The following is a 26,104-nucleotide window of genomic DNA, read 5'->3' on the forward strand; positions in this document are numbered from 1 at the left end:
AAGAACCCCGCCATACCTCTTTTTGATATGTACTGCATAAACCTATTTACAACTCTTATCAAGTAACGGTTCTCCACCAGGACAGTCTGGAATATGAGCACTTTGAAATTGAATTTCACATCTCAATTCCTTGAAAATGTCACCCTGCTAATAAATCCCGGTCTCTGCTTTCAGGCAGGAAGGCTCTGTTTGTTTGTTTGTTTTCATGTGAGCTGAAATTTATTCAGAAAGGTTTGGGTCAGTAGCCTTCAGTCCTAGACAAAGGACAGACATCCCTAAGATTCGGATATATTACAAAGCAGCCCAATAAAACCACTCCAATCCCCTTATTTTGTGGGGGTTCTCATTGACCTTAACGCCAGCTTACCACAATTACCACCAGGTCAGTATTCTACTGAAATAAAATTATATTTATTCACATAAACCCAGAAACTGGAAGGGAAAGAGAAAATAACTTATATGGTTTGGATCCAGAAAATTACTTAATATAAGACGTTTTGGTGAAGGTGAATTTGTACCTCTTCCTCAACTGGCAGTCTCCCGAAGCCCTCCAAATGCTTCTCACAAAGGTCAGGCAACCCTTCTGAATGGGCCACAGTGGTGGGATAAGGGAGCAACTGCTGAAAAGTGAGCTGAGGCCCCGCCAAAATTCTACTATAATATTCCCCCCCCAGTTTTTTTAGAACTATCAACCAAACAACCACCAAACCCACCTTTGAAAGGAGGAAGGAAAAAGCTATGCCTTTCACAAACCTACCAGAGTAGAAATCCAAAAATTTTCACAGCTGCGCAGTAAAAGCCACATTTTTCAATGATCAATTGAAGTTGGGAACATTTCTTTTAACCTTAAAACACAAACCAGCCGAGCGTTTTCACCATAATTATTTCTTTATTACCTCATAAAATATACAATGGTTCCTCTATAAACTCCATCCCAGGCCTGTGTGTGTTTGAATATTATGGACGCCATTAATCTTCTTAGATAAGAGACGAAATAGAACTATTAACACACAACAGACTGCTTTTAGCAGCGCACGCTCTTTCCTTTGAATTCTAGAACTTATTTTTATGTTTTATTTACTGGACATTAAAATGTGTCCTGGGTACACAAATCTAAGGAGACTGGGAGAGGCATGTTTCTTGGGAAAGTTTATGGCAATTAAATGGTCGAGACCAGGCTTTGTACAGAGTGAAGATGTCAAAGAGACTAGAAGGCCAAGATAGGCCACAAGAAACCACTACTCTGCTCTGGGTCTGCCACATATATCTCGCCAACACTGTAGAAATCAGAGAAGGCGGCAACACCAAAAGTCTCTATGTGTAGCTGGTTTACAGCAGAGGAAGCCAAAGAAATGTTCTGCTTTGTTGTGGACTCCAGCTCACATCATCCCTCACCAGCAGCCAAGCTGGCTGGGGCTGATGGGAATGGTAGTCCACCACATCTGGAGGGAACTGCACTGCTCTATAAGAACAAAAAGTAACCTCTCACTGATGATGAATGTCTTTGCTGCCAACAACAGACCATGGATAAATTATGCTACTTCAAAATGGGTTGCTTGTTTTTTTTTTGTAGCTTCTTGCATGACGTTATCAGGGGAAGAGCCTTCAGACGCTGAAGGCAAAAGAAGTTGTCTTTTATGTTATGAACCACCCTAAGATCAATGGATGAAGGGCGGTATAAAATCTTAATAAATAATAAATACTGTGGAACCTTGGTCGCCGAACGTAATCCGTTCCGCAAGACCTTTTGACTTCTGAAACGTTTGACAACCAAGGAACAATTGCCGGTCAGCAAGTTCCATTGAGAAAAATGGAGAAACGCACCTCGGAAGCTGTTCGACTTCCGAGGCGCATTCAAAAATGGAAGCATTCGCTTCCGGGTTGTTGGCGTTCGAAAGCCAAAATGTTCAACTTCCGAAGCATTCAACAACCGAGGTTCCACTGTAGTAATCATCATTCAGTGCTATTTTTATAGAAAAAGAGGTGCAGGGACTCACCATGAATGCCTCCCTTATGCTCTTATAATGTCAAAGGCGCCCACCTGAGAAGTGCCAGAACTGAGTTCCAGTGATGGAAATTCCTGATCATCATTAGAACTGTAGAGCTTGAAGGGTTCTCAAAGTCACAGAACCCAACTGCCATCTTCACACACGCAGAGACATACACGAATGCCAGATAAAGGGTCCTCCACAAGTCCCTACAGATCTTATCCCCCCACCAGGCTGATGACTCAATTGAGTAATAAAAACTTCCTATCACTAGTCAGCTTCTTCCAGAAGAAACATTCACAGGAATCCTGTCCTTGTAGCAGTCTACTGTCAGTTTCCCCCATGCCATGCAAAAAAGAAATAGCAGTACCATTTTCACACGCAGAAACATCAGTGCCTAGCATAGTTATTCCCATGACTGCAGTACCTAAGAAGTGCTTTTTCAATTAGAGAAAATGTGACTGGCCTTGCAGACAACTTCACTGTCCAGAAAGTGGGAGAAGCAACAAGAGGAACAGCCATTTTAGATCTGGTCCTAACCAATGTTTATGACCTGGTTAGTGGGGTAGAAGTGGGAGGATCATTAGGCGCGAGTGATCATGCTCTTCTGAAGTTTACTATACAGCGGAAAGGAGCAGCTAAGCATACTAGGACTCAATTTCTTGACTTCAAGAAAGCCGACTTCATAAAACTTAGGGAAGTGCTGGGTGAGATCCCATGGACAGTAATACTAAAAGGAAAGGGAGTTCATGATGGCTGGGAGTTTGTTAAGAGGGAGATAGTAAAAGCACAACTTCAGGCAATACCAATGAGACAGAAACATGGAAGGTGCCTAAAGAAGCCAGGGTGGCTATCTAAAGAACTTTTAACTGAGTTAAGACTAAAAAAGGATGTGTACAAAAAATGGAAAAGGGGGGAACCACCAAAGAGGAATTCAAACAAATAGCCAGCACGTGTAGACACAAAGTCAGAAAAGCTAAAGCACAGAATGAACTCAGGCCTGCTAGAGAGGTTAAAAGCAACAAAAAAGGCTTTTATGAGTATGTTCGTAGCAAAAGGAAGAACAAAGAAACAGTGGGGTCACTCAGAGGAGAAGATGGTGAAATGCAAACGGGGGACACAGAAAGGGCTGAACTCCTCAATGCCTTCTTTGCCTCAGTCTTCTCCGATAAAGAAAACAATGCCCGACCTGAAGAATTTGGAGCAAATGATTCAGCAGAGGAAACACAGCCCAGAATAACTAAGGAGATAGTACAAGAATACTTGGCTAGTCTAGATGTATTCAAGTCTCCAGGGCCAGATGAACTGCATCCAAGAGTATTAAAAGAACTGGCAGATGTGATCTCAGAACCACTGGCAGTCATCTTTGAGAATTCCTGGAGAACAGGCGAAGTCCCGGCAGACTGGAGGAGGTCAAATGTTGTCCCTATTTTCAAAAAGGGGAAAAGAGAGGACCCAAATAATTACCGCCCAGTCAGTCTGACATCAATACCAGGGAAGATTCTGGAGCAGATCATTAAGCAAACAGTCTGTGAGCATATAGAAAGGAATGCTGTGATCACCAATAGTCAGCATGGATTTCTGAAAAATAAGTCATGTCAGACTAACCTGATCTCATTTTTTGACAGAATTACAAGCCTGGTAGATGAAGGGAACGCAGTAGATGTAGCCTACCTTGATTTCAGCAAGGCATTTGACAAGGCGCCCCATGTAAAGAAGCTGGTAAAATGCGGTCTTGATATGCTACCACTCAGTGGATTTGTAACTGGCTGACTGACCGAACCCAAAGGGTGCTCATCAATGGTTCCTCTTCATCCTGGAGAAGAGTGACTAGTGGGGTGCCACAGGGTTCTGTCTTGGGCCCAGTCTTATTCAACATCTTTATCAACGACTTGGATGATGGACTCAAGGGCATCCTGATCAAATTTGCAGATGACACCAAACTGGGAGGGGTGGCTAACACCCCAGAGGACAGGGTCACACTTCAAAACAACCTTGACAGATTAGAGAACTGGGCCAAAACAAGATGAATTTTAACAGGGAGAAATGTAAAGTATTGCACTTGGGCAAAAAAAAAAATGAGAGGCACAAATACAAGATGGGTGACACCTGGCTTGAGAGCAGTACATGTGAAAAGGATCTAGGAGTCTTGGTTGACCACAAACTTGACATGAGCCAACAGTGTGACGCGGCAGCTAAAAAAGCCAATGCAATTCTGGGCTGCATCAATAGGAGTATAGCATCTAGATCAAGGGAAGTTATAGTGCCACTGTATTCTGCTCTGGTCAGACCTCACCTGGAGTACTGTGTCCAGTTCTGGGCACCACAGTTCAAGAAGGACACTGACAAACTGGAACATGTCCAGAGGAGGGCAACCAAAATGGTCAAAGGCCTGGAAACGATGCCTTATGAGGAACGGCTAAGGCAGGGGTAGGCAACCTGCGGCTCCGGAGCCGCATGTGGCTCTTTTACACCTTTGCCGCGGCTCCGGGGCAGATACTAGTGAGGGGAGGAGGCGCATTGTGCGCCCCGACACTCCCCACTGTGGCGGGTGCTGTACTGGCTGTGACGTCGCATGGGGGCGGTGTGTGCGTTAGTCACGCACCGTCCCGACGTCACCTTCCTGCCCGCCCGCCCGCTACATTGTAAGGGGCATGTACGCTGGTCACTGCATTGAAAGGGGGCATGTACGCTGGTCACTGTTTTGAAGGGGAGTGAAGAACACACACACACAAAAAGGTAACTTGTTAATTTAACGTTTATTTCTATGAGGAGGAGTAATTCTGAGAGGTCAAACAAAGAACTAATAAAAAAAAACGTGACAAAAAAGTTATTTTTATAATGACGAGTTTTGCGGCTCCCAGTTTATTTTTCTTCGGAAACGGGTCCAAGTGGCTCTTTTTGTCTTAAAGGTTGCAGACCCCTGGGCTAAGGGAGCTGGGCATGTTTAGCCTGGAGAAGAGGAGGTTAAGGGCTGATATGATAGCCATGTTCAAATACAGTGGTGCCTTGCAAGACGAAAAGAATCCGTTCCGTGAGTCTCTTCGTCTAGCGGTTTTTTCGTCTTGCGAAGCAAGCCCATTAGCGGATTAGCGCTATGAGCGGTTTAGCGGCTATTAAAGGCTTAAGGGATTAGCGGATTAGCTGCTAAAAGGCTATTAGCAGCTTAGTGCCTTAGAAAAAGGGGGTGGGGAGTGGGGGGAAAACACCAGGAATCGCAAGACATTTTCGTCTTGCAAAGCAAGCCCATAGAGAAATTCGTCCTGTGAAGCACCTCCAAAACGGAAAACCCTTTCGTCTAGCGGGTTTTCCGTCTTGCGAGGCATTCGTCTTGCGGAGCACCACTGTATATAAAAGGATGTCACATAGAGGAGGGAGAAAGGTTGTTTTCTGCTGCTCCAGAGAAGCAGACACGGAGCAATGGATCCAAACTACAAGAAAGAAGATTCCACCTAAACATTAGGAAAAACTTCCTGACAGTTAAGAGCTGTTCGACAGTGGAATTTGCTGCCAAGGAGTGTGGTGGAGTCTCCTTCTTTGGAGGTCTTTAAGCAGAGGCTTGACAACCATATGTCAGGAGTGCTCTGATGGTGTTTCCTGCTTGGCAGGGGGTTGGACTCAATGGCTCTTGTGGTCTCTTCCAACTCTATGATTCTATGATTCTGTGAGTTGTGTAGAGTCACAGTTACACTATTGTTTCCCCTTGTGATCACACCACTGCAGCTGCTCAGATGTAGGCGACTCTCTGGAGATGTGACTTCAGTCTTAAGAACTTGAAGAAATCACGCTAAGCCCAACCACTAAACATAATGAACAAAAACACGATGAACTCTCTTAGCCCTTTAGTACAGTTTGCTAAACTCAGCACCAGAGTTCAACACTTTGGCAGCTTCTAATGTCTCAAAGGAAGAAGAAAAAGGAAACAAAGACTGTAAAAGAGCAAGGGAGAAACTATTTGTGGTCGCAAAGGACAAAGGACACATAATTAGGACACAAGGACCTAATGTCTTCCTATCTGCCTGAAGATACTAAATCATACTAGCATTTCCATAAAACCAAGTGAGACTTCTTTTTTAAAACTAATTTGTGGTACCCAACATTAACACTTAGAATATAAAAGTGTGACCAATCCTGAGACTACAGGCTTTTTTGTGGTGTATTAATTGTACATCAGGTTAGCCAAGGACACTGTGCTGAGCATTGATTGATTTCATCTGCATTGGTAAGCTGATAGCCCTTTGGGCCACAGAGGAATAGATTGTTCACCCTCCCTGATTTATAAGATATGTTCAGATCCATTAAGGAAATCCGAAGTAGTTAAGGATTACAGCCTAGGATCAGAATGGGTAGAAGCAGCACAACTTGTTCTTTGGAATACTGCAAGAAAACAATAAAGGTGCCGGTAAATCTGCCCCTAAGACAATTTAGACGCAAAGCAGAAACTAAAATATTTATGTTGTGGGATTTAAAACAATCATTTCCAGAATATCAATAGTTCTTAAGAAACAGAGGCACCTGGGAATCAAACACTATTTATATGATAGATATAGGTGCCACGTTAAAGTCAAGCTTCTTTTTGCTTCCTGTAATTTGTTCTAAATATACAATCCATAAATGCAAAAAGAAAGGAGAAGTAAGGAGAAGCACGCTTCATGAATATGTACCAAATTTCAGCTTTGCCAGTGGCCTGAAATTGTCTTAACCATTTTGACATCACTGTAGCCCTACTTGGGTGTTCCACCTACTCGCATGCAAATAAATACGCTAGAGGAAGTGGTGGTGTACTACTGAGCCATGCCCCATTTGCTGCATCATCATCATTCCACTAAGAAATGTACTGTTTCCTAATATATTGAAATTAGGTTGGCTACTCTAAACAGCTATTTTTAATTTAATTTAATTTATTTATTTTATACACTGCCCTCATCCAAGGATCACAGGGTGGTTTGCAACAACGAATACAAATATGCTTAACATAGTAACAAACAAAAACAGTAACTTCCCATTCCCTCTTTGAAAGGCCACATATTGTTTAAGCCAAAGGCCTGAGAGAAGAGAAATGTTTTTGTTGGGCACCTAAATAAATGTAACTAAGGAGTCAGGTGGAGAGCATTCCACAAAGGGAAGCCACTACACAATAATCCCATTCTTGTGTTGGGACCCTCTGGATCTCTCATGGAGAGGGCACACAAAAAGGGCCTCAGAAGGGCCATATGGGCTGGTACATTTGGGGAGAGGCAGCCCTTGAGGTATTTGAATTGGGCCCAAAAACTAACTGGCAGCCTGTGAAGTTGGGCCAATTTTGGCGTTATGTGCTCAAACCGTGTTGCCCTGGTGAGCAACCTGGCTGCTGAATTCTCACCAGCTGAGTTTCCGTACTGTCTTCAGAGGCAGCCCCATGTATTGTAGCAATCTAACCCAACAAACCAAAGCTGATGAAAGGCACTCCACACCACCAACACCATCTGAGCCTCGAGCGACAACATAGGATCCAGAACTACCTCCAAGCCACGTACCCGCTCCCATCAGGAGCAGGCAACCTCCCATTCATCTGGTCTAGGGAGCCTAACAGTGTCTTATCTGGCTTGAGCTTCAGTTTGCTGGCTCTCATTCAGTCTATTACCAAGGCAAGACAATATTCCAGCACATCCACTGCCACACCTGCAGATGTAAAGGAGAAGGAAAGCTGCGTGTCACTTCATGTCAACAGCCTGAGCCATTCAGAGGCTCCAGAGGTCAGCCAGGGCTTTGACAAGAGTGTCAGTTGTATCAGCCAGAAAAAAACCCAGAGCCATCTTGGGCTCCAACAGCCTCTTAGGGCGGAGCATCCTAATAGATTCGTTGACTCTGCAGAGGGAAAATGGTGCTGAAAGCCTAAATCTCAACAGAAAGTCATCTGACCAAGACAAGGGACTGATATCAATATCCCCCACTTTCAGATCACAGTACTCCCACACCGTTGAGAAAGTAAGGTCCAGAGTGTGGCCTGCCACATACACTGGACTGGTGACATGCTGGGACAGCGCCATGATCATCATAGCAGCCACGAAGTCCTGAGCCACCCCAGAGCCAGTCGCCTCAGCATGGATGTTGAAGTCCTCCCAAACCAGTTGTCTGGGAGTCCTCAACACTACCTCTGAGATGAGCTCTGTCAGCTCAGGCAGGGAGAATGCTGGGCAGCAAGGAGGACGGTAAACCAACAGAATCCCTAATCTGTTCCGGTTGCCCAATGCCAGGAACACCCAATCTAGATCCTCCCAAATGGACAGAGTTCCTGGAAAGGGAGGAAGGGAGAGGGAGGGAAAGGGAGAATATGTCTATAGACCACAGCAATTCCCCTTTCCCAACCCTCAAGTCTGTCCGGATGCTGCACCAAGCAGCAGGTGGGCACAGCTGGGTGAGAGCAACTCCAGCCTGCTCACCCCCTCAAGTCTCAGTGATATCGACCAGATCGGCTTCCTCATCCACAATCAGATCATAAATGAGGGAGGTCTTATTCAGAGCCAATCTGGCATTCAGCAGCAGCTGCAGACCCAACGGCTGGCTGATACAATAACCACAATACCCCAGGTTGAAGCATCTCATTTATAGGCCTCTTGTACATGATGCCCCCCATAACTGAGTCAGAGCTTGTATGTAAATATAACATACAGTATGTGCTTTATATTTTTCCTCATGGCAGTTTCAATTCCTGACAAGATTCCTAGAGTTTACACAAAGACCCTTTACAGCAGGGGTTGTCAACCTGGTCCCTATCGCCCACTAGTGGGGGTTTCGGGATTCTAGGTGGGCAGTAGGGGGTTCTACGGCACAAGCTGAATCCTCCTTCCGTCAAGCATTTGTGGGTGGTAAGGGAATTTTACCATCAAGAAAGATGCATTAGTGGGCGGTAAGTATAAAAAGACTGACTACCCCTGCTTTACAGTATTGAAACAAACACTGTACCAACCCCAAAAACACCATCCCCCCCAAAAAAACCAGAGCGGGCATCTTCAAGCAATACTTGAAGCAGTCTCCTATGAATAACCAGATAGCAATATTGAAAATTATTTAGCACAATAACAAGTTTCAGCATTGCTTTCCTAAGGAATATACCCAGTGGAAGAAGCAAAGAAGAAGACAATCCAACCATGAAATAGAGAAGAGGTTTCAGTGATACAGCAAGTAAAAAAAAAAAAAACCAACACCTTCAGGGAAATACTTTAATTCCTACAATTTTCATATTTTGTGGCATCTGCCCAATTCATTTAACAGCTGGGTTGCTGCTGCTGCTGTTTTTTTATTCCTCAAGTCTGAGTAGAGACCACAAGCCTCGAGGGTTTATTTCTTCTTTGAGCTCCTTTGTAAGAATTTGGGAGGGGCCAAAGGTGAAGTGAAAGAGGGACAGAATGAGCGAGTATTTTAAGGGTTGCCGTTCGCTTCCGGCTGGGACACCATCCACCAGCAGCAAGCGGGACATGATGGCTTAGCCCATGGGTAGGCAAACTAAGGCCCGGGGGCCGGATCTGGCCCAGTCACCTTCTAAATCCGGCCCACGGACGGTCCGGGAATCAGCGTATTTTTACATGAGTAGAATGTGTGCTTTTATTTAAAATGCATCTCTGGGTTTTTTGTGGGGCATAGGAATTCATTCATTGTTATTTTTTTCAAAATATAGTCCGGCCCTCCACAAGGTCTAAGGGATAGTGGACCGGCCCCCTGCTGAAAAAGTCTGCAGACCCTTGGCTTAGCCCCAAGGGAATGCAGCCATTGCAAGACAAGACGTTCCCCACCCTGGTTTAACAGTTATACCCACCACCACCCCGGACAAGAAGTCCTCTGCTGATCTCTATTTTAACCCAGAGCCCTCAATACTCAAGAAAAATAGCTGTGTAGGATCAAGCAAGTTCAAAATAAACAAGTACCTTACCTGGGCAATGCTATTACAGTAATAAACTTCTACATGTTGAAAATTCAGGAACATTCCAAAGTTTCCTAACTAGTGTTCCAGAGGACAACAGATCAACCTATGTTATCAAATGACAACTTTTTCAGAGTTGTTTTGTTTTTTTAAGTGTGGCTTATTGCTCTGACGTTCCTTCTTGCCCTTCCACTGACATGTGGGAGCACCAGTAAGACTTTAAAGCAAATAAATAAATAATAATAATAATTAATAATAATAATAATAATAATACTGTAGTTATGTTTTACAGGTTGGCTCCCTTTCAGAAAAGACAGTCTGGTTTATATGGATTGTGGCTTTTCTCATCTTTTCATGTGTCACTAAAAAGTCTTCATTTCATGGTTTGCTGTCCTCTGTTTCCTCCACAAGCTACAACTTGTCATACCAAAACTAACCCTTAACATTCAGAGATCCGAGATACCTCAAGAGGAGTTAGTGAAAAGAACCAAAGTATGCTGCCTCCTAGAAAATGGAGACTTGTGACATGACTTCATTTAATATATATAAACAAGTGTTACGTGTTCAAAAGAGAGGGAAATCCCAGAGCTGAAAAACCCAAAGGAAAAGCCAAAGCATGTTTTTTTAAAGTAACGAGAGACAGTCATGGCACTAAAAACCAACACAGAGTAGGCCACAGAGCAGAGATCGAGAACCATGGCCCTCCCATTGGTGTTGGACTCCAACTCCTATCAGCCCGTCAGCACAGACAATGTTCAGGGATGATGGGAGTTGTAGTCCAGCAAGTTACCTCACCTCTGCCATAAAAGCTGTCAAGTCAAGCAAGAAAATATTCTGAGTTGCAACTCCTTTTGAGTGATATAAACATTCTTCAGGGTCAGATCCTTGGTGGTCGGGATATGGAAATAGCAATCTTATTATCACATGGTATGAGCCACATTTCAAAGAATAACCTCCTTTAAAAAAATAAAAAAACAACATAATATATGTAGGAATTGCTCCATTTCATTGCATTCTCTTGGCAAGGCGCTTATTTGATGAAAGATTCCACACACACCAAGAAGTGCTGAAGAAGAAGTGCTGGGTAGCCAAAAACAAGTCGGAACTCAGGATTTTTTTCTTGAATCAATACATTTTCTACAACCTTGCCTACATTTTTAAAACACAATTTGCTCCACACAGAAAGGTTAGAAGTTTAGATGAACCCCTGAGGTACAGAACTCTGAGTCATCCAAGTAAAGAAATTACACTGGGGGAGCAAAACGGCAAAGCAGTCGATAGTAACACAGTTCAGACACCCAAACGGCAGGAAATATCCAATTATTAACAGCTTCTGGTTAAGAAAAGCAATTCTTGTTGTAATTTACAATGGAATCAACAGCCATTCTCTTACAGAGTGCTCGCTGCCACACATTTTTTTATTTTTTTAAATTACCTAACAGTCCCTTTTCGGCAAGTAGTACTCTTGCCAGTTGTCTTATGTAGGTTTCATTGTCATTCTCGTGCATCCACCTTCTTGAATGACTCCCAAAACAACTCCTGTGTTCCCTAGTCTTCCTTGGAAAGACTCAAATATTGCCATTATTGACTATGATATTTATTGATGCCATTATTGCTACTCGTTAGAACCAGAACATGGTGGTCACAATGAAGCACTGTCACGAAAAATGACTGGTATAGGGAGGGTGCTGACCACCATACTATATGCTGAGGGTTCACTTCTTCTCTTGAGCCCTACCCTGAAAAAAACTACCCTCAGGAGATGACTTTAAAGGCAGTGATGTTCATGTAAACGAAGTGCGTTCCAGGTCAGCCCTAGTTTATATTCCTTTCAAAGCCAACAGGGTGCCTGAGGCCTATCAAGCGCAAGAGAAGAAAGCTGAAACCACTTCACAATTTTATCTCGCTCCTTGCCAAGTGATGTCTCCTGCTTGATTTCCTGTCAGGAAACGCATTTATTTGTGGCTTTCGCTTTCCTTAACTCCCTGCCATTTGGCAGGCCATTAACCTGGAGGAATTGATGTTCTGAATATTAAATTGCTATTAGGAAAGCAATGAGCACCACGTTCTCCCAATCATTTGTTTATTATTTTTAAAAAATAACTTGGGAGGGGACAATGAGAAAGATCGAACGATTTACCTCCTAGTGGTGCAGCAATAGCGTGATTCTATGTTGAGATTCCTGCATTGCAGGTCTTTGGTTGCTCTGAACAGCTTCTAACCACTGTGGTACTGTAGGAATTATACATGAATGTGTCATCCAAAGTTCCATATATGTATGTATGAGTGAAAGGTTTCAAGAATATAGGAGTATCTACTATGGCCACTGACCAAATCAGAAGTTAGTCAATATCAGAATCATCACAGGTCTAGATTTTTAACTTCAGCATAACCTGTATTTCCAAATGGAAATTGAGTCACATCCGCATTCTCAGTCTGAAATTTACAAAATTATGTGGGGTACCTTGCATAATCGAAGGTTTTTACCAGTTCATCTAATATCCGGTTATTTTTCAGGTCAGGTTCTGTAGCTGCCTAGAAAAGAACAAAGGGGGTGCTAATTCGCTCATACATTTCCAGTATCTCAAATCATCTGCACAAAAATTGCTATGTTGAAACCAAAACATAAAAACCAAGTATGCATCCTTTTCCCTTAAAACATCTAAGCTGCTAGAGAAATCACCTCTTTTACCAAAAAATCTGAGAAATGTTTTATACATGTAAGTTTCTTTTATCAAATTATAAAAAGCTATTACTGGCAAACTAATAAACTCTTAACTCCAATTGCCAGAAATTCACTGTTTTATTATGGCTGCAACGGCTTTTTGTAAGGCAAAAGGATATATACTGAAGATGCTAATATTGAGGCACATTCAGGGGTTGGAGGAGAAATTAGAGAGAGAACTTAAAAAGGATAAAACTTCAATTAATGGTGGAACAAACAGATACAGATAACACAAAGGTTTGCGGCATATAAATTATTCTTTTTATAAAAACTGCCTGATATTTATCTTTCTTCTGCTTTTAGTTGCCTTGTATGGTGCCAAGCTGATACATACTGTGTTTCATTGAAATAAAACTAATTGTTTGATGTAGACGATACAAAGGCAAAAACAAGTTATTTGCTCCAGACATATTTACAAAGCAGTCTTCAAAACCAGCACCAGGCGTCAGGGGAGACAGGAAGCTGAGACTTCCAACTTTCCATTCTTTGTAGTCCGATTCATACCTTCAGGAGGAGGGAATAAAAGGCAAACCTACTTTGCCAGTGCTTATCAAAACCTCTGCTTCAATTTTTAGTGAAACTTATCATTTTAAGAAGCCTACTAAAGTCCAACAAGCTTGAAGCGACAACTAATCCCAATATGGTTTAGGGTAAATATGGCTCCCTGCTATTTACTTTTCCAACAATGGATTTAGAGCCAACATGCTGTGCATATATAATACAGACTTCATTTGCTACTTAGGAGACATTACTCCCAGATTTGCTACAGTTCCTCAATGCTGAACACCATCTCATGAGCTATAAGGGTTTGGGTACACGTCAGTTATTCATAAGATCTCAGTAATTTAACTGCATGCACATTGTGCTCTACAAATACTTACAAGTGACAGCAGACTATGCTGGAAAGAAAGTTAAGCATTTACCATACGTTGTGCTACTGGCTTGCTCACCATCCAAGTCATACATCGAATGGGGGGGGGGGGGCAGGTTGCTCCATTTAAGATCCCAAAATGCCTAAATCAGGCACTGATTGAACTAGAAACATTTTCCAATACCTCCAAGTGTTCTCAGTTTGTAGAACTGTAGAGCATTTGCTTCAACAGAAACAGTAGGACAGGAAATAACACTTACCACACAACATGTAGGGCACTGAGTTTTGTAGGACAGGGACTTGCGAATGCAGAGAGAACAATCTGGAGGAAAAACAAACACAACATAATTAGAACACCAGGCTACTTGGCAGCGCTAGAAGTGCTGCAGTTTGATTTTCAGTTGGCAGAACTTGGAGTGTAAATTTCATAATTGGTTTCAATTTCCCTCAGCGTATTAACTTTGTGCTCATCGTTTTAATGGTGAAAAATATTTATCAGAAGAGCAACCTCACAAAGTAGAGGAAACTATACAATGCAACCTTGCAAGTAGGATGAAACACATTCATAGCTCATAACATACATCTAATGGACAATAATGGACCACATGTAAACAGGAAATGCTACCCCATACTTTGGTCCTGCCAGCTACTTCCTAAGGTAAACAAACCATACATTTCAGAACATCCCTGTACAGGTGATGTACACCTTGGAGTAAATGTACACCAGTTCTTTCTACACAGAATTCTAACTAAAGCCAAGACGTGTGGATTTTTAAAAAAAATTAAAAACATATGCAATTAAAAAAATATTTGATTAAAAACATATTCAATTTAAAAAAAATAAATAAAAACAGGGTGCTCTGGTAGTGCAATCATTAGCTCAGGTGAGAACAAAATTACCTATGGGTTGGGTTAGATGACCCTCGGGGTCTCTTCCAACTCCAGGATTCCAACAAATGCTGTTCCAAAGGTTTCGTGGATTGTTAGGTTAGTTGACATTCCCTTGTGTTTTTGAAGGTAAAGATCCAGCAACCCATGTTGGCATGGAAACCTTTTGCATCAGGCACCCATGGTCAATGGTAGCATAAGCTTAGGTTTTTTCTTCAGTTTAGCACATGAAACTCATCCCTGTTCTTTAAGTTAGACAGTCAGAAGCCTGTGGCAGAAAAAAATAGCCTACCTTCTGTCACGAATATCAATACTTTGTTTTGGAAAAAACATCTTTATTTCAGCCAGATCCTAGACAGTGGTTTAGGCAACCCCTCCTTTTAGGAAACAAAACCTTTAAGTTTTTGTCCTCAAGGGACAACATTGTTTAATCCAACCATTTGAAATCAACAAATTTATTTATATGCTTCTTATTCCAAAATACATTCTGCTCAAATCAGCTTACAAGAACAGTAAATATATAGCCCCAACCAGTAAATGAATGATATAGTTATACTAGCAAGCCAACAAATATTACAATTAGAGCTACCCTGAATGTATGAAAAACGTTTCTTTCACAAGAATTAAAATATCCACATTCAACTGAACAATTTTTCACTAATGAATCCAAATCACAAAGGGATCTGCAGCAGAAAAGGCTTTTAAGTATCAAAAGGTTACATTTTAAACCAATTAATTTCCATCACAGAAGCAGCATTAAAATAAGGCTGGGGAAACTGGAAGTTTGTTCATCTTTATCAACGTAAGAGCAGCAAAAAACAGGCTCACAGAAAAATCCAATACCAAGGAAGTTCACTAGTTCTCACAAGCAGTAACTGGACAGCCCATCTCTCAGCTGGACAACCTTGTATCCAAGCTCTCATCTAGGGCATCATCAAGGCTCAAGGGCATCCTCCATCAGGAGCTCCTCCTCGTCTCATCAGACAGCCCATAAACCTTTACTACCAATAATTCTTCCCATAACAAATTGAGTGTGGTTTCTCTCTAGGCTCCTTTAGCAACAGGAGGCTATGTAACTGGAATCAGACAGTTCCCACCCTCCAGGCCATGTGGAGATGAGACAATCAAAGAAGCAGCAACCAGGTCTTGCAGAACCACTATACCACATTAAGATGTGTTTTGAATAAGTGACAAATTCCTTGTTCACTATAGCACTGGTGTTGATGCAAGCTTAAAATTAGTAACTAATCCATTTACATCACCTTTTATGATGAATACTAAGAAGCACTGGAGCCATTAACAAAGTTCCTGTTCAACATCTACCCTGTCAATCAATTAAGTAGTCGACACAATTAATGATACATAATTCAAAATGCCATATATGAAAATCCATACTGGAAGGGAAGCTTTGGAGCTGAATGAATATGGATCAGCTTAATTGGTCTGTCTTGCAATCCCTTGAGCACCAAGACATTTTAGAACGTGAAAGGACTGGTTGATGTTATGTTCAATATTAATGTCCCGGAGGAGCTGGAACACACTTAGAGATAAACACTGAAGCTGAACCGAAAGAACAGTCTTCAGCACTACACCTCATTTATATTTGCGGTGACATGGCAGTAGATCTCTGTCTGGAGAACTGTACCTACAAAACTAATTACAGGACTCAACTGAATCGCCAAGTCAGAAGAGCCAACTACTGTCCAGCCCAGTCTCAGGAATATCCAACTACATTAAACACCAGAGAAAGGAAAAATAGGACAAGGGACCCCAAGCTGTTCAACACAGTCAGAACTATACCACAATGCCAGCAATGTTTTGATAAAATCTGAGCTATAGCCTTTTTTATTATTTTTACAAAGGTGGATGAAGCTCTCTAAACGATATGATCTTCACAGTGCCACTATACAGATCTATGGCATATTCAGAATGTTGTCTACAGTTGCAGTCATCCCATCTCAAAAAGGGTTTCATAAGAGCAGCAGCAGCTACAGGAAACTACAGCTGAAAAGAGCATGAGTGAATATTTTTCCTGCAAAGAAATACTAAAGAGGCAGAAACTTCTTTGTTCAGAGAAACACATCTAGGAGACCTAATAGAAGCTCATGAGGTTATGAATGATGAAAATAGAGTAAACGGCGACATTTTCTCACACTATGCTAGCTTTCGGGATCAGTTGTTTACTGAATGAAGGATGCTCCCAGGTGGAAGTTTATTGTGGAATTGGTGTTAATAATGCACAGAAGGGTCTTTTTTTGCACTGTGCACAAGACATTGCCATCATCAAAATGCCAGCCTGTCATTTTTTCTTTTTACAAAAAACCCCACACACGTTTAAGTTTCTATCTTACCACAGAAAATCTGGAAAGTAAACTTGTCATGTATCTGCAGTCACTTGTGATGGGGAAGCACATTAGCACAATTGTTAGGTAAGTAGCTTGTGGCACACATGACGATATTTTTGTGGCTGGTCTTATTGACACACCCCTATTTCCATTTGCTCCTCGCATGAGAATAACCAAACCATTTTGTTTCTGGCTGCTCACAATGCTAAAGGAAAAACACTTATTTCCTCTGATAGATGCATGCAGAAGGCATGCTGGTTTTCAAAGGGGTGAGTCACTCAAGATCTCTGCAAAGTAAATGTGAGCGATTACCTTGGAAACTAATCAGAGTACCTGCAGCAGGCTTTAAAAAAATAATGTGGAGGTCTTGTACAAGACCTGTTGATCACTCTTGTGCAAGCCTTGTACCTTAGGTAAATAAAGCTCTTGACATCAGTATTGCAAGATTAACAACAAATAGAAATGACTATTTTGCATATCCCTCCACCCACAAACCTTCATTTGGCTCACTGAGAAACATGATAGCTAAGGTTGGTAATGTTCACTTCTGCACACTTCCTGAAGAATTGGGTTTTTTAAAAAGGTGCTCATGCAAAGCTCCAAAAAGATCTACATGCAAACCAAGAACATAAAAAGGTAGTGCAGACGACAGAAGCGGAGTAATTGAGGGGAGGGGCAGAAAAAACTCAACTGAATACTGCAGGTCAGCTAACCATAGCATATGGTCAATAGCCTGCAAATCTCATGTTTTAAAAGGTAAATCCACTTCTGATAAACATCAAACAAAAGTAGAAAAAGGGAAGTCATGCTTGCAAACAAACAGGCTAATCCAGAAGACCTAAGGTGGGAAAAACATACCGCTATTTCCAAGTCACTTTGAGTATCTAATAATTTGATTGTATCATACTACTGTAATTAATGATACAACTATTCTAAAATCAATTAAAATAAGACCCGATCACAAATAGTTTTGTTTAGCAGCCCCACATATCTTTTTGCTCCATAAATAGTTTAGACCCTTATATTTCTAGTGTTTGCTGTGATAAAAAGCTGCCTTAAACAGAGTCAGACCATTGGTCCATCTAGCGGAGTACTGTCTACTCTCAATGGCAGGAGCTCTCCAGGATTTCAGACACGGTTCTCTCCCAGCTCAACCTGGAGATTCCAGAGGTTGAACCATGGAACTTTTGCACACATAACAGACGCTCTGAGCTAGGACTGCTTCCTTACCATCTTCATTATGACAGCTATATATTATGACTTTCATGTCTTCCATAGGCCCAGGGCAAGTGCTAAGTTTTGCGGTGAAGGACCTTGAGAACAAATGAGAACTTACATCCTGACCATCCATGAGAACGCATACTGAGAGAATGGCCTCTGCCTCCCTCTCTCCATCCCCAAATGCACTACTGACTTTGACAGCTGTCTGCGCCTCCTCCTGGGACCCATGTTTTTACATATGGAAGAGTTTTTAATATTTTTTAATTATTATAATTGTCTTTTATATATGAAATTGGGTATTTTAAAAAAATTATGAAGTCACTTCAATATATTTTATAGGCAGTGACTCATATATGGAATTAAACAAATAAAATAAATAAAATAAGCATATCCCAAACTTTAGAGTCCTGGACCTTAGCTATGGTCCAACGGCCATATCACTAAACACACTTATTCAGAAATAAGTGCTACTTGCTTCCAAGTAAATATGCTTAGGATCAAGTTAGATGTCAGGTCAGCACCACCAGGTTGTATTGTACTGGTTGCCTTGCACTCAGGGCACTGTAGCATAATAGGTTGCAGGCAACCAAGAACCTCCTATTTAAAGCAGACAGCAAGAGCCACTTATGACGAGCATAACAGAACTATAATGAAACCTGGTGAATCAACAAGTCTGCCATCAATTTCTGTAAATTACAGACTCCCAATACCACCCTACCCTAAAGATTTAAATTTCTAGTTTATGTATGTTAGCACTCACATATTGGATTTTAAAAATTCAAAAATAACTAAGCACTGATATAAAACAATACAATAACAGGAAACAAAAATGAAATAAATAACTTGTATACTTACAATTATGTGAACACTGAGGAATGATCATTGCAATATTGAAGTAGTCAAAGCATATTCCACAACGCAACAAGTTATCCACTTCCTGAAATGGGATTTTAAAAGTTTGTTTATAAAGATCTGGCAAAATGAACAGTTCAGACTGCATTTCAAAAGTAAAGTTTCTCATTTGGAGAAACTATTTACTGAGAAAGAACAGCTGGATAAAATTACCGCCACAATTACATAATAGAGGCAACATAATAACTTACTGACAAAATATACATTTATTGTGCTTAAAATTGTTTAAGTTGGTATTCAACTAAGTTTTACTCCGAGTAGTCCTATTGAAATTAATGAAAATAACTAAGTTATGTCCTTTAGTTTCAGTAGGCCTACACAGATGAAAACTTAGTTGACCATCCTAAGTACTGTACAAAATTAAAAAATAAAATCAGGCGCTGCCCACAAGCTTACAAACAGCGTTAAAAAAAAAATCTAAATCAGTATTTTGACAATACTTTTAGCCTAATAAAGATATTGCCCCAATGTCATGGCTATCTGTTTTTTATTTGATTTCTGCTCTCTATTGATAGAAACACCCACAGGTGGTTTATCAGGGGCCAAGCCTGAAACCATTTTAATCCTTTTTGAGAAATGATACCAAGTTACCCTGCGTAAACAGACACAGATCTTTTTCCCCGACGCATTATTTTTAAAACAATGTAGATATGGCAACCACCTTTTCCACATTTATCATGGCAGATGAACAAAACACACTAAAAGAAAGCGCATGCATACAATGATTCACACAGACATACAGAGACACGAGTGAGGTGCAATTTTCCTTTGTGACAGCTTCAGTACAGTTTTATAGAGCTTCAGGGTGAAGCTAAATCCTTTAAAAGGGCAAAGAATTCAATGTCACAAATGTTCCAGGTGCGCTAGCGTATCAGCTTGCCTGACGAAACAATCCTCGCTCCCCCTGCATGCTGTTCTGGGGGTTCACCCAACACTCAGAGGGATGGGGGGGAGCCCTGTTTCAGAGGTGCAAGTGTAAGGTGAATCCTGCCCAGTGTAGGAAAAAATGCAACTATTTATCAGCTACCTCTACCCCTGGAAGTTTAGTAAAACAAGAAGCCTGAATTTAGAAGAAGAAGAAGAGTTTGGATTTGATATCCCGCCTTTCACTCCCCTTCAGGAGTCTCAAAGCGGCTAACATTCTCCTTTCCCTTCCTCCCTCACAACAAACACTCTGTGAGGTGAGTGGGGCTGAGAGACTTCAGAGAAGTGTGACTGGCCCAAGGTCACCCAGCAGCTGCATGTGAAGGAGCGGAGACACGAACCCGGTTCCCCAGATTACGAGACTACCGCTTTTAACCACTACACCACACTGGCTCTGAATTTATGAGAAAGTTGCATTTTGTTGCAGGTCTCACTTGCAGTTAATATTAACAGCTGCATCTAGCACCATTTTCAGGGTTTAGACTTCATCGTTAAGAGCACTTTATCAATGTGGCTAGTAAATACATAGGCTATATATAGGTGTGCATGCACACCTGCATATATCACCACCTGCCAAGCAGGGCCGGATTTAGGTTTGATGAGGCCCTAGGCTACTGAAAGTATTGGGGCCCTTTACATGTCCAGCTGTCCTTTGTTTTTTGTGCTGAAAATATGCTATATGGTAATTTATGGACCTAATAGATATCTAAAGCCATTTGCACATAACAACATATGCATTTTATCAAAGTAATTGTTGAACTGAAATACAATTAGGAAGTATATTAATAGTGAAACGCAATTAAGAAGAAGGATATTCATAGTGAAATAATTATTAAGCTCTAACTTTAAATGATTTTTTATTCATAACAAACTTAATAATGCAAACACATTGGCATTTGGCAATAACGAAAGTTCCTTTAGAAACACAATTTACAAAGACTCATAATCTAGTCTCTAGAAACCGTAACATGAAATAATAACAGGTGTAAATATATGATGCAAACTACTAATAATTATAAATAGCAGAATGTAAAAGGTAAAGAGAACAAGCTGTTCTGTCAAGAGAACAAGCTGGTCATCACAAACACTCTTTTCCAACAACACAAGAGACGACTCTACACATGGACATCACCAGATGGGCAGCATCGAAATCAGATTGATTATATTCTCTGCAGCCAAAGATGGAGAAGCTCTATACAGTCAGCAAAAACAAGACCTGGAGCTGACTGTGGCTCAGATCATCAGCTTCTTATAGCAAAATTCAAGCTTAAACTGAAGAAAGTAGGAAAAACCACTGGGCCGGTAAGATACAATCTAAACCAAATCCCTTATGAATACACAGTGGAAGTGAGGAACAGGTTTAAGGATTTAGAATTGCTGGACAGAGTGCCTGAAGAACTATGGATGGAGGCTCGAAACATTATACAGGAGGCAGCAACGAAAACCATCCCAATGAAAAGGAAATGCAAGAAAGCAAAGTGGCTGTCCAATGAGGCCTTACGAATAGCGGAGGAGAGAAGGCAAGCAAAATGCGAGGGAGATAGAGAAAGATACAGGAAATTGAATGCAGAATTCCAAAAAATAGCAAGGAGAGACAAGAAGGCCTTCTTAAATGAGCAATGCAAAGAAATAGAGGAAAACAACAGAATGGGAAGAACCAGAGATCTGTTCAAGAAAATTGGAGATATGAAAGGAACATTTCGTTCAAAGATTACCATAATAAAGGACAAAAGTGGTAAGGACCTAACAGAAGCAGAAGACATCAAGAAGAGGTGGCAAGAATACACAGAGGAACTATACCAGAAAGATATGGATGTCTCGTACACCCCAGGTAGTGTGGTTGCTGACCTTGAGCCAGACATCCTGGAGAGTGAAGTCAAATGGGCCTTAGAAAGCATTGCAAATAACAAGGCCAGTGGAAGTGATGGTATTCCAGCTGAACTATTTAAAATTTTAAAAGATGATGCTGTTAAGGTGCTACACTCAATATGCCAGCAAGTTTGGAAAACTCAGCAGTGGCCAGAAGATTGGAGAAGGTCAGTCTACATCCCAATCCCAAAGAAGGGCAGTGCTAAAGAATGCTCCAACTACCGCACAATTGCACTCATTTCACACGCTAGCAAGGTTATGCTTAAAATTCTTCAAGGAAGACTCAAGCAGTATGTGGACCGAGAACTCCCAGAAGTGCAAGCTGGATTTAGAAGAGGCAGGGGAACCAGAGACCAAATTGCAAACATGCGCTGGATTATGGAGAAAGCTAGAGAGTTCCAGAAAGACATCTACTTCTGCTTCATTGACTATGCAAAAGCCTTTGACTGTGTCGATCACAGCAAACTATGGCAAGTTCTTAAAGAAATGGGAGTGCCTGATCACCTCATCTGTCTCCTGAGAAATCTCTATGTGGGACAAGAAGCTACAGTTAGAACTGGATATGGAACAACTGATTGGTTCAAAATTGGGAAAGGAGTACGACAAGGCTGTATTTTGTCTCCCTGCTTATTTAACTTATATGCAGAATTCATCATGCGAAAGGCTGGGCTGGATGAATCCCTAGCCGGAATTAAGATTGCTGGAAGAAATATCAACAACCTCAGATATGCAGATGACACAACCTTGATGGCAGAAAGTGAGGAGGAATTAAAAAACCTTTTATTGAGGGTGAAAGAGGAGAGCACAAAATATGGTCTGAAGCTCAACATCAAAAAAACGAAGATCATGGCCACTGGTCCCATCACCTCCTGGCAAATAGAAGGGGAGGAAATGGAGGCAGTGAGAGATTTTACTTTCTTGGGCTCCATGATCACTGCAGATGGTGACAGCAGCCACGAAATTAAGAGACGCCTGCTTCTTGGGAGGAAAGCAATGGCAAACCTAGATAGCATTTTAAAAAGTAGAGACATCACCTTGCCAACAAAGGTCCGTATAGTAAAAGCCATGGTTTTCCCAGTAGTGATGTATGGAAGTGAGAGCTGGACCATAAAGAAGGCTGATCGCCGAAGAATTGACGCTTTTGAATTATGGTGCTGGAGGAGACTCTTGAGAGTCCCATGGACTGCAAGAAGATCAAACGCATCCATTCTTAAGGAAATCAGCCCTGAGTGCTCACTGGAAGGACAGATCGTGAAGCTGAGGCTCCAATACTTTGGCCACCTCATGAGAAGAGAAGACTCACTGGAAAAGACCCTGATGTTGGGAAAGATGGAGGGCACAAGGAGAAGAGGACGACAGAGGACGAGATGGTTAGACAGTGTTCTCGAAGCTACAAACATGAATCTGACCAAACTGCGGGTGGCAGTGGAAGACAGAAGTGCCTGGCGTGCTCTGGTCCATGGGGTCACGAAGAGTCGGACACGACTGAACGACTAAACAACAACAACAACAAAAGGTAAAGGTACACCTGACCGTTAGGTCCAGTCATGGCCAACTCTGGGGTTGCGGTGATCATCTCGCTTTATTGGCCGAGGGAGCCGGCGTACAGCTTCCAGGTCATGTGGCCAGCATGACTAAGCCGTTTCTGGCAAACCAGAGCAGCGCAGGGAAACGCTGTTTACCTTCCCACCGGAGCAGTACCTATTTATCTACTTGCACTTTGACTTGCTTTTGAACTGCTAGGTTGGCAGGAGCTTGGACTAAACAACAGGAGTTCACCATGCCGCGGGGATTCGAACCGCCAACCTTCCAATCAGCAAACCCTAGGCTCTGTGGTTTAGCAGAACGTCAGCACCCTACATATAGAAATGAGCAAACCAGTGCTATTTTAGGGAGCAGCCTAGCAGGCGGGGCACATTAGTTACATCATAGGAGCCTACACAACACAAAACACTGTTGCTGTATGTAGGTTTTATTTTATTTGTTTTTTATCTTATATTTTGGAAATGTACATCCAGGTTTTTTTCCTTTACATTTTTGGGGGCCCTAAACTATAGCTTGTTTGGCTTATACAATCCGGCATAACCACCCAAAGAGCGGCAGAGGATTTGAGGACCTCAGACAGCAACCTTTCAAGAGAGATGCCCTTCAAAGTGGAAGCTTTAAGTGTGGTCCCTCTGCCGCCGCCCCTGAGAAGCTTCGCCTCCAAGGCGAGCCTTTCGAGAAGCGACCCGGAGGCCCCAGCTTCCAAAGTGGACAAACCTTGATTTTTGCTCCAGCAGCCATTCCACCCACCTACACACACATACGGGGCTGCGGACGGCTCTTCCGCGGCAGGCACTCCGCACATGCTCAGAAGCGCTCTTGGGCATTTCTTGCCTCGCTTGCCATAGGGATAAGGGCCCCTCCGGCCTCGCAGGCAGGTTCTTCCCCGCCGCTTCCTGGCCCCTTACTTACTTTCAGCGCCTGGAGAGGCTGAGGCCACGGAGACTCAGCCGCCGGGACAGACATGATTTCCCCGCCGGTGCCTGAACTCCGCCCTCCTCGCCTCCCAAACTCTGAATCACCCGCGCTCTCCGCCTTCCGGAGCGCGCGGAACGCCACGCACTCGTATCCGGCGCCGAGTCTCATGGGTAATGTAGTTTGTTGTGTGTCCCCCCCCCCCCCCCGGTGTTTCTTAAAGCAGAGGAGGGGGCAAATCGCGCTCCATGCTAATTCCCTTGCAGCGCGGCAGAAGCAACCAGGTTATGGAAAGGAGGGCAATTGACTCCGCTTGCTACGCCGCTGTTAGCTAGTGGAGCAGGCAGGCTGATGATGAGCGTGTTTGGGGAATGAATTTCCTTCCAGGTCAGCCTGCAGCCACCTGGTTTCCCACCTGGAAGAGATGTGGGGACTCAAGAGTCTTGTATTCAAGGGCTTACTGTACATAGACGTGTGTATGTTGATCATAATATTTATTTATTTATTTATACATACATACATACATACATACCCCGGCCACTCTACAGTCATACCTCCAGTTAAAGACGCTTCAGGTTGCGCGTTTCGGGTTGCGCACTGCGCCGAACCCAGAAGTACCTGAACAGGTTACTTCCGGGTTTCGGCGCTTGCGCATGGGCAGAAACACTAAATCACACTTTGCACATGCGCAGAAGCATCGAATCGCAACCCGCACGTGCGCAGACGCGGCACTGTGGGTTGCGAACGCTGCAGGTTGCGAATGTGACATTCGCAACCCACTGTACTGATAGTAAGGGAACGGAGGTGGCTTCCAGTTCTGCTTGATTTCCTGTTGGAAACATAGGGATCTGCCTTGTGAAAAGCTAGAGCCATGGTTATTCCCAAACTTTTTCTGGCCACTCCTCCCCCCTTGGTTCTGTAAACTCATTCCCAGTCCCCACCCTCCCACCCCAATCCTACCTACAAAAGAAGTATTATCCAGAATAGCGGTTTGCGTGACCCACTTGGGAAGATAATAACAACGCAATTCAAAGCATCGCCAATTTATTTGCACATTTATTCCAAATTCAAATAAAACTGGTTAGATTCATTAAATCAACAAAACTGATGAACATGATCCAGAGATACCAGCTTTACAAAGACTTTGATATAGACTTTGATATCAGGTTACAAGGTTTTTTTCAGTGAATCCGGGGACACTTTTCAACTTCCTACTAAACAGATGGATTTTGTCAGGGGACTGATTTGTAAATCCGGGGACTGTCCCCGGGAAACGGGAATGTCTGGTAACCTTACTTTGATAGCCATTTACAGCTCCAGCGCCTCCATAGGCAATCCTGCTGCCCACTTTGGGAACAGCTGAGCTATTGATCCATTGATCCATCTGGCTAGCTCAGTATTGTCAGCACTGACTGGGAGAGGCTTTCCAGGGTTTCTCTGGAGAGCTCCTCCCAGTCACAGCCTCCTATATACAGTACACAGAAAGTAATCTAGCACTGCACTCAGCAATGGCACGGGTGGAGAACTTGCGATCCTTGTGGTATTGTTTGACTCCAGCTCCCATTGGACCCAGCCACTATGCTGAATGGTCAAGGATGATGATACATCTGGAGCATGCCAGGAGCTGTTATAGGGAATTGCTATTATTATTACTATTATTATTATTAATACCCTGCCCATCTGGCTGGGTTTCCCCAGCCACTCTGGGTGGCTCCCAACAGAGGACTAAAAACAGAATAAAACTTCAAACATTAAAAATTTCACTAAACAGGGCTGTCTTCAGATGTCTTCCAAAAGTCCGATAGTTGTTTATTTCCTTGACATCTGATGGGAGGGCATGCCACAGGGCGGGCGCCACTACCGAGAAGGCCCTCTGCCCGGTTCCCTGTAACCTCACTTCTTGTAGTCAGGGAACCGCCAGAAGGCCCTCAACACTGGACCTCAGTGTCCGGGCTGAATGATGAGGGTGGAGATGCTCCTTCAGGTATACTGAGCCAAGGC

At 42.6% G+C, this 26,104-nt stretch overlaps 1 protein-coding gene across 3 annotated transcripts in view; it reads right to left on the reverse strand.

The window, feature by feature from the left end:
- Nucleotides 1-24,233, reverse strand: part of RAD18 (RAD18 E3 ubiquitin protein ligase) — a 111,292-nt gene extending 87,059 nt beyond the window's left edge. For 2 of the 3 annotated variants that reach the window (XM_083426060.1, XM_083426059.1), the window contains exons 1-4: nt 24,101-24,233; nt 18,794-18,875; nt 13,745-13,806; nt 12,353-12,423 (exon numbers count right to left, since the gene is read on the reverse strand). In XM_083426060.1, coding sequence (XP_083282186.1) covers nt 12,353-12,423; nt 13,745-13,806; nt 18,794-18,875; nt 24,101-24,154 — 269 coding nt within the window. In that variant the 5' untranslated portion in view covers nt 24,155-24,233. Of the gene's footprint in view, nt 1-2,041; nt 2,427-12,352; nt 12,424-13,744; nt 13,807-18,793; nt 18,876-24,100 lie in introns of those variants that run through there. The other variant, XM_083426061.1, reaches the window with a different exon arrangement.
- Between the last annotated feature and the right edge of the window lie 1,871 nt (nt 24,234-26,104).

The sequence above is a fragment of the Podarcis tiliguerta genome (assembly GCF_965153285.1).
Source record: "Podarcis tiliguerta genome assembly, chromosome: 2".
Taxonomy (NCBI): domain Eukaryota; kingdom Metazoa; phylum Chordata; class Lepidosauria; order Squamata; family Lacertidae; genus Podarcis; species Podarcis tiliguerta.